The sequence below is a fragment of the Oncorhynchus masou genome, chromosome 28, assembly GCF_036934945.1.
Source record: "Oncorhynchus masou masou isolate Uvic2021 chromosome 28, UVic_Omas_1.1, whole genome shotgun sequence".
NCBI lineage: Eukaryota > Metazoa > Chordata > Actinopteri > Salmoniformes > Salmonidae > Oncorhynchus > Oncorhynchus masou.
This window is the reverse complement of record NC_088239.1, coordinates 24,786,597-24,796,187: the sequence shown is the minus strand read 5'-3', so window position 1 is coordinate 24,796,187 and position 9,591 is coordinate 24,786,597. Positions and strand designations below refer to the sequence as shown.

At 43.2% G+C, this 9,591-nt stretch overlaps 1 protein-coding gene across 3 annotated transcripts; it reads left to right on the top strand.

Annotated features, from left to right (window-relative positions):
• On the top strand, positions 1-5,701 carry LOC135517403 (threonine synthase-like 1). 3 transcript variants are annotated; one of them, XM_064941656.1, is made up of 3 exons: positions 1-94; positions 2,451-3,896; positions 4,182-5,701. In XM_064941656.1, the coding sequence occupies exons 2-3, from the start codon at positions 2,475-2,477 to the stop codon at positions 4,992-4,994; spliced, it is 2,235 nt and encodes a 744-aa protein (XP_064797728.1). In that variant the 5' UTR covers positions 1-94; positions 2,451-2,474; the 3' UTR covers positions 4,995-5,701. The 3 variants fall into 3 exon arrangements, with proteins under 3 accessions (XP_064797728.1, XP_064797727.1, XP_064797726.1); XM_064941655.1 differs by having other exon boundaries at positions 1-309; XM_064941654.1 differs by having other exon boundaries at positions 1-721.
• The last annotated feature ends 3,890 nt before the right edge of the window (positions 5,702-9,591 follow it).

Sequence of the window (9,591 nt, the reverse complement as noted above, 5' to 3'; positions counted from 1 at the left end):
GTGACCCGGAAGTACCTTTTTGTTGTTGCTGACGAGAAGCTTAAACGTTACTAGCTAAGATACTGTAAAAGATACTGTAAAAAATATAATACAGGTAGGACCAAGTGTATAAAATATATTAAAAGTCATTATCGACTGATGCATGCGTCACATAATATCAGAGAGCAATCTCTTGATATACAAGTTGCTGTCGCTAGGTTATCTACATAGCTACTGTACCTAGCTATCCAGCTAGAAACAGTAGATGGGTAAACGAAATTATTTCCAAATTTATGTGTTAAACAGAACAGTGTTTTAGAAGACAGAAATGTAAGTATTGACCCTATCGGGTCTATTTAGCCCTTGATCATGACTCCATTACATTACACAAGTCTTTTGACGAAGGCGGCTTCTTTAGTGGGGTGTTTTGTTAAGATACCTGACGCTCGATCTGAAGATGAATGAACACGCATCGCTTGCGGTACGGTATTGGAAGCATAAGGACCTTATCTTTCATAAGCGAGAAATAGTCATTAAAGAAAAGGCTAAATGAAACCCCTTGATAGGGTGGTTTGTGTTCCCATACGGCCATATCACCATGTTATAGCGCTTGTTTACGGAAAACGGGAGCGACCACGTGCTAATTAGCTATATCACATGCTCAGAAGTGTAGTAGAAATGTAGTTTCGTTGGATGGGAGGCAGGCATCTATAGCTGTATGGATCTGTGCAAAGTTGCTACAGTAAGTGTATATTTTTTTATTTGAAGGATGCTTTCTCGCAGATGAAAGATAACTGCTATATGTTTCGAAAGCCTTGTTACAAGCGATGATTATTGACGTTTCTTAACGTTAAATATGCACTATGCAGAAATCGCTCAACCATTTCGTTGTTGCTAAAATTCTAATATTTTTCCTAATTCCAGTTTGTGACAACAAGCTAGTATAATGTGGAGTATCATTGTACCATCTAAACTGTTGTGAAATATCTGTTCCATAACCAAAAATATTGTATTTTCAGTTGTTTGAAGCTTGCGTACAACACCAAAAGTAAAATATGGAAAAACAAAACTCAACAGGAAGCATAGAAATAGAACACACAGAACAGATCTACTGCTTCGCACACTTGCTTTCAATGAGATTGACAGATCTATTTCTATGTTAGTTTCGGTGTGTCCCCCCCCCCAAAAAAGTTAAATATTGCAGCTTTAACCCAGTATTGGGATTATTCTTATGGACAAAGCAAATTGACTACCACAGTATGAGTCATTAAACCCAGAGATGGTTCCAATTGTTTATCCGACATACATTTTTCCATCAGGGATTTTAGAACTACTTCATATAAGGTCTGTTTCATCTAGGCTTGCCCTGGCTTTACGTTTTGATAACTGAGCAAATCTGGGGCGGCAGGGTAGCCTAGTGGTTAGAGCTTTGGACTAGTAACCGAAATGTTGCAAGTTCAAACCCCCGAGCTGAAAAGGAACAAATCTGTTGTTCTGCCCCTGAACAGGCAGTTAACCCACTGTTCCTAGGCTGTCATTGAAAATAAGAATTTGTTCTTAACTGACTTGCCTAGTAAAATAAAGGTAAAATAATAATAAAAAATCGCTTTAACTTTTTAAACTTTTATCAATAATTAGCCATGCACATTTTTTTTTTGTAAATTGAGGCTAATACATTGACAAAACGGGACCTTGCCCGAAAAATAATTACACGGCTATCAAAACGTCACAACTTAAGCCTACACCAAATGCACAATTAATTGTCATTTCTTTGTAAAAATGAATGGAGGAAAAACCATTGGAACCATTTCTGTGTTTTTATGGGTATTATGATGCGTCCACTGTGACAGCTGATAGCTGAGAACTGTAGGGAGAAGGCAGAATACCGCCTAGAGTTTGATAGCTAGGATCTATTCATCTTTTAAAAAATGTACAATCATATTCTTCACCAACCATCTCCCTGACTACCTTCCTCTGATCAAGCCATGAACTGTCCCTCTCCACCTTTGGCACTCAAATACTTGGCCTGTATTGGTTGACCTAACTATACAGTAGCTAGGCTACTCATCATTATGTGTTGGTTGACCTAACTACACAGTAATTAGGTCAACTAAATACATCATCATGAGTAGCCTAGCTACTGTATAGTTGGGTCAATCAATACTTAATCATGAGTAGCCTAACTATACAGTAGCTAGGCTACTTATGATGATGTATTGCTTGTTTGTGTTTTTGCTTTTGAAGCACTTTGTTATGAAAAGGGCAATAGAACATGTGTAAATGATTATTCACACTGGTCAAGTGACTTAGCGACAGCTAAACTTAGTAACTGTTATCAACATGTACAGTAGCTACATACATTTTACATTTCAACAGCTCCTGACAAGGAACTTGCATCACTGAACATATTGCCTGTTATTATTTGATGTCATTAACCCTGTACAATCAGTCTCATCTTATCTGTCTTACAGATTTGACATAACAACCACATCAAAATGCTTCCAGTAGCCTACCGTCAAAGGGTGAAAATGTTTATAGCGATGGGAGTGTTGAACAACACACGGCAGCTTGCTCTGAAAGCTGTGAGATGGCGGACAAGCACAAGCCCTTTCCCAATATCCAGATCGTGGCTCTCTACTGTACCCCAGATAGAGGACAGAAACATCCTGCTAATGGGTCTGCCTGGAGCAGGAAAAACCTCTGTGGGGCGTGTTGTTGCTCATAGACTGGGAGTGCCTGTCATTGACGTGGACGACCATATCCTGGAGGTGACATGGAAGATGCCGGTGGCTGACAAGCTGGCCGAGGTCGGAGGGGAACGTTTCCTGGAAGAAGAGGGTCGGGCTCTGTGCAAATTATCCACCTCTGGTAGTGTCATCTCCTTAACAGGATCCAACCCACTCCACTCTGGGGCTATGCAGCACCTCAAACGCACTGGACTGGTAGTGTATCTGGATGTAGCCACCGATGACATCATACAGAGGCTCTCTAGGATGAAAGTGAACAGGATTGTGGGCCAGGAGGCTGGGGTACCCATCAGGCAGATTCTACACTATAGGAAGCAGTTTTATGAGAAATGGCTTGACACTAGAGTGCTCTGTGGGACTGGAGATACTGTTGAGGAGATTGCAGAGAAGGTGCTACAGGCTGTGGAGAGATACCAGAACTCGAAATCGGAGACCTTTGTGTCAACCAGGAGGGAGAACGGATCATCTAGTGATTCAAAATACTTCAGTGACGTTATTTTAGAGGGGTTAGCTCCCGACGGTGGACTGTACGTGCCCCAAAACAGCTTTCCGAAGCTCGACGTACGAGAATGGCTAAGATTAGCAGAAATGTCCTATCCTGAACGAGCCTTAGCCATGCTTGAAAAGTGCATACACCCCATGGACATCCCTGGTACCGATCTCAGAAGAATGGTGTTCAGAGCTTACGGGGTTAACTTTGCCAGCGAGGCCATTGCACCGGTGAAACACCTAGTTCATAACCAGTTTGTGCAGGAGCTCTTCCACGGCCCCACTGCTTCGTTTAAAGACCTGGCCTTGCAGTTGATGCCTCAGCTCTTCGCCTATTGTCTCCCACAAATGTGCAACTACCTCATCCTTGTGGCAACATCCGGTGACACCGGCAGTGCAGTGCTGAGTGGGTTCGGCAACCTTCATGACCTGGACCGGCAGAGGGTCGGCGTGCTGGTGTTCTTCCCAGAGGAAGGAGTGAGTGAGATCCAGAAGCGACAGTTGACAGCCTACAAAGAGGGCAACGCCAGGTCTGTCGGTGTCCTATCCGACTTTGACTTCTGCCAGAGGGCCATTAAGACCATGTTTGGGGATTCAGGTCTGACGGGGCATTTGGCTGTGGAGTATGGCACTGTCCTCAGCACTGCTAACTCCATTAATTGGGGAAGGCTGCTACCACAGGTGAGGTCCTGCTGTTAGATGACACAGTAGTACTTGTGTTTTTAAGGCTCAGAAAATGTGCTTGATGTATGTTATTTTTTTATTTGTATTATAGGGGATTAACAACCCCATCTTAATTTTATACAGTGGTAGGGGGGAATACTTTCTACATGAACATTAAATACATATAGCTATTCTAAACAATTGTTTTATTTATTCATTTCATTCAGTCTAGGCTACTAATGTCTTGGTATGTTGTTGTACAGCTCAAGTAGCATTACTTCCTTACCTCCTGTATCTCCCCAGGTGGTCTATCACGCCTCAGCATATCTAGATCTTTTCAAAGATGGGGTTATCAAGTTCGGAGAGCCCATCGATGTATGCATCCCTACCGGTAACTTTGGCAATGCCATGGCAGCCCTGTACGCTAAGCAAATGGGAGTCCCGATAAGAAAAATCATCTGCGCTTCCAACCAAAACCGAATCGTTTCTGACTTTATTACGACAGGGGTGTGTGATCTCCGAAACCAGCCCCTCATTGCCTCGCTTTCCCCAGCCATAGACATCCTCAAATCCTCCAACCTGGAGCGATTTCTCTACCACACCTCAGGTGGTGATGGCTGTCTTGTTAGAGATCTGTTCACGCGCTTAGAGAAAGACCAGTACTTCAAAGTCTCTGAGTCATTGCTCCAAAAGATCCAAGAGGAGGTGGTGGCTGGCTGGTGCTCTGAAGAGGAATGTCTGGCTGCCATCCTAAATGTTCACACCAAAACTGGTTACGTGATGGACACACACACCGCCGTTGCTAAGGCGGTTGCCGACCGGCTACAGGACCCATGGTGTCCAGTGGTGATCTGCTCCACGGCGCACCACGGGAAGTTTGCCCCCACCGTCCTCAAAGCGCTGCGGTGCCCGAACACTCATTACAACCCCTCAGATCCTGTGGACCAGCTGAGGGAGCTGGCCTCTGTAGCGTCCACACCTCGGATGCACCAAAACATGCTTCGGTGCCTGAAGGAAAACAGTAGAGGAGAACATACAGTGTGTCAAGCAGATTTCAGTGTGTTAGTGGAGGAGGTGGAATCCATGATTCAAGACTCTTTCTTGAAAGTTCTTTAGGTCCCTTTCAGATAAACAAACAGGTAAAGACTCTGGGGTAGGGTGGTACATTTTTATTTTCATTCAGTGTGTTGAGGACGGCAGTTGAAATGAAAGTCAGCCCATTAATTTATAAATCATATGAATTCATGTGGGTTTTTTTTTTTTTTGTCTTGTGAATTGTGCAATATATCTCCTTATTTGACAGGATTTGGGTTTAGGTGATGTTTCTACAGCAACTGGAGATGTCATAACATAAATCTTTTGTACCCACTAGATGGTGATATTTACCACATTGCTCCTATGCAGCCAAGAGGTCCCCTCAGGTTTCATGATATGTAGTCGTGGTTCAGACGCTCCTAACTAGCCCCAACGGCCCAATACATGAGACTAAATTGTGGAGTCATTACCTTGTGCCAAAGGAAGAACTATATATAGAACTAAATATGCTTGTTCGTGTTTGTCATGTAGTATGGTTTAACCCAGATGTGCTGTTTGTTACAAGCATTTCGCTACCAACCGCAATAGCATCTGCTAAACCTGTGTATGCGACAAATACAATTTGATTTGCTCTTGTTTATTTATTTATGACAAATGTATGTTCATTTCCCTTTTTGTATATACTATGTTATGTAACTGTCATATTACAATCCTCAACAACACGAAGGACATACTCAGGTTGATATTCATCTGACCATTGGTATTAAATGTTTGTTTGTGTAAAGTCATTATTCTCTTTTGGTTATGAAGGTTTTTGAGTATAGCTTCATCCACTGAACAACAGTTACACATCAGTCAGAGTGATCCATAAATAAGAAATACACATTTTGCTGGGAAAATATATTTCTCTAGTAAACAAACCAAACTGCTCTCTGAGAATGAGGGTAATTGTATCCAGAACCACCCTCATCCTCCACTTCCAGAGAAGCGAGAATAGAGAATAGCTGAGGTGCTGCCGAAGAATAATGGCGGATCTCTCCTCGTGACATTAAAACCTGGCTAATTAATCTGGATGAGGTTCATGGTCCAGTAATTGCTGGGGAAAGTTGGAGAGGCAGTGAGAACCTCCTATCAATGTCCACACACTCATTAACTAGGCTTCTACTAACACCGCTGGCCTTTATTGCGGCACAAAATCCTTTTACTGTTTGCACTATCCCTCAGCTCTTTCATACTAGTACATTAGCTGTCAAGCCAAGAAATAAGAGTCAGGTTTCAAAGCTATTTACATTTGTATTTAAATGTTAAGCCTAATTTTCTGTCATTTTTACATTCTTTTGACTCTACCGTAGTTAATTTCAGGCCCGTGCTGAAATTGGTTGTGATACATGACACATGAAGAGGATTAACAATAGGGACACACAAGGAAGTGACTTTGCTTTTCCTGTTCAGGTTCCATATAGACAGAAATGGAATGAGGAAGGGCATCAGTATTTTTCCCCCTAACACCTAAAAGATTAATAGAAGATAAGTCAGTATGATGTTCAAGGTTTCAAAGTCAACTATGGTATCAGTATGACCTCATTATCAGAAGTCAACCTAGGTCCAACAACGCATGTGTATTCAACCTTGGAGTGAACCAGGAAATGATCTGAAAATATCGAATGGAACATGTAATTTACTCTTCTACTATTCCAGCCTTCAAATCCTCTCCCATTGTGCTGCTAACATTCGACCAGCTTAAAATAGAACTGTTGGCCATTCTGGAAGGCGACACGCAATGAATGATCATTTCATGCTGGGGGACTTTCTCCTACCTCTCTCCATCTAAGGTGATAGAGAGGACAGAAATGAATCCGTCTCTGTGGATATCAATGGAGTCATTTAAATCCATGCAGGTGCTGCCTCAGCAGCTGGAGGGGGGAGGGAAAAGATATGTTTCATAGATCTCCAGGATTGCTTATGACTGCAGTTGTTAAAATAGACCGAGGTTCAGGCCACGTTAGATGAAGCACTTCTCCGGCTTGCCTTCTCGTTTGGATCACTGTCTCTGGCAGAATAGTGAAGAGCTTGTTTGTTTTCTTTGCCTTGTCTACATTTATTCAGCCGTCGAATGCAGTTTGCCTTGCGTTATGCGTTGTCTTATCATTACACAGATGCATGATAGTTAAGATCTTTATTCGTATTCTGAGGCTAACCAATTAAAATGTCCACATTTTGCCACAACACAGGTTGTATGGAAACATCTGGCAAGTTCCCTCTGTAGAGTTCTGTTATTCTCCCACATCAACTGTCTTCACAACAGAACTGTGTGTGTGTTTGAATGTGTGAGAAATGGAGAGAGAACGGAGGGCCCTGGTTTAAGGTGATCTATTTGTCTTGTCACAATGAAAGGCTTCTGCACCTGGGTTATTGGGCCTGAGGGAGATAGATAGAGAGAAAAGGACTGGGGACATTAGGATAAATTATGGGTTAGACTGTTTGGGTGCCAAGTGAATGCGCACCTGTTTGTGTGTGTGTCTCTGTCCACATTATTTGTGAGTTTGCCATTGTATCTATCCACACTGTATTTGTGTTAGTGTGCACTGAAGGGTGTATGTAACCGTACTATATGTGCCTATAGCAATAAATGTGTTGGTGATACATGCATGTTTACATCTGTGCCTGTGTGCGCCTTGCGTGTGTGCATGCGTGTGTACACAGAAACCTACACAGTGCTGCAGTCTTATTAATCAGGCTCTTTGGCAGGTGTGTAAGGTGTGGGGGAGGTGTGTTTGTGTCTGAGAGAGAGAGAGAACTGTTCCTCAGCACCTAACGGCCCACGGCTGGGTGAGCAGGGATAATTGCAGGTGCCAGCCTGTTTCCATCTCCTTAACGTGGACCTGTGGCATAATGGAAACTGCTCATTCGCCATGAAGGAAAAAAGAAAAGAAAGGATAGAGAGGTTAGGAAATGAGAGAGGGGATTGCTATGGTTCTGTGATAGCAGTTCTCTCAAAATATGTTATATTTTATTCATACATTTGTGTTATTCCTTATTTTAATGTTATTCAATTGGAATCCATGGTTCCATGAGATGTGTAGGCTGTACGGATATGGTACTGTACTAAATGACCAGTTGAAGAACAGTGTGATTACGGTGGCCCAGCGGGAGATTGAATGGTGTGTGCTGCACGAGTTTCGCATTTTTAAACAGTCACATCAATATCGATCAGACCACACCTCGCCACACCCACCAAACGGGAGCAAACGTACCTCAAAGGCTATTATAAAGAATTGACACACCGTTTTGGGGAAACGTTTCACTCAATACAAACACTTACGCAACGTAGCAAACGTTGAATCGAACTGACCTCACCCTTGGTTTGAGAGAGTGGGTGTGTCCGGATGGGGCAATTCCACAGTGACAGAAAGATGTAGATACTCAGAATTCTTCCTTTAAAATGTATTCCAAACATAAACCAATGATTGTAAAATTTAAAAAACCATACAACTCTATACACAAGGACTACTTTTAACAATTTCCACAGAACATTTTACAAAGGGTAATTTACTTGAAGAACAGTGCAAATGAAAAGTTGACTATCAAAATGATGGTTTGTGCTGTCTTTCTGTTAGGGTTAACCCACTTAATGGGAATTGTAATGTGGCTCATGTAATGAGGATCGATACACTGCCCTCTCAGTAAAGGCTACCTGTGCCCCGACTAACCTCACACATCCAGAGCAGTGCATTCCGATGGCTCCACGGCCGCCATCCCACTTCGGATACCAACGTAGCGAACAGTGGGACAGGGAAGCGAACTTGGGGTTTTGTCGTGAAAGGCAAACACCCTACGCATCGCGCCAATAGGGTTAACCCACTTAACGGGAATTGTAATGTGGCTCATATAGCGAGGATTGCTACAATATCATACAAAATGGATGATGGACAAGCATACAAATCATACTAAATGGAGGGCTACAAATCTAACTTTAGAAGATGATCGTCAACCCGATCACAAACAACTTTTATTTCCTAAATGGCGTAGACTGATGTATTCACTGATGTATTTAATGCTGACTTCCAGAGTTCCTCTGTGGAGATGGGAGAACCTTCCGGAAGGACAACCATCTCTGCAGCACTCCACCAATCAGGCCTTTATGGTAGAGTGGCCAGACGGAGCCAATCCTCAGTAAAAAGCATGACAGCCCGCTTGGAGTTTGACAAAAGGCACCTAAAGGACTCTCAGACCGTTTGAAACAATATTATCTGGTCTGATGAAACCAAGATTGAACTCTTTGGCCGGAATGCCAAACATCATGTCTGGAGAAAACCTTTTTTTTTACCCCCCTTTTCCAATCCTGTCTCATCGCTGAAACTCCCCAACAGGATCTTGGAGAGGTAAAGGTGGAATCTTGCATCATCTGAAACATGACCAGCCTAACCGCGCTCCTTAACACCCGCCCAGAAACACTGTTCAACTGGCGACTGTGGTCAGCCTGCAGGCACCCAGACCACCACAAGGAGTCACTGGGGCACAATGAGCCAAGTAAACCCCCCAGCCTAACCCGGACAATGCCATCCTGTGGGACTCCCGGCCACAGCCGGTTGTGGTACAGCCCGGGAAAGAACCCAGGTCTGTAGTAAAGCCTCTAGCACTGTGATGCAGTGCCTTAGACTGCTGCGCCATTCAGGAG

Coding starts and splice junctions, on each gene's coding strand:
- LOC135517403 (XM_064941656.1), top strand. CDS start 2,475: ATGCTTCCAGTAGCCTACCGTCAAAGGGTGAAAATGTTTATAGCGATG. Junction 3,897..4,181: donor GGGGAAGGCTGCTACCACAG/GTGAGGTCCTGC, acceptor GTATCTCCCCAG/GTGGTCTATCACGCCTCAGC.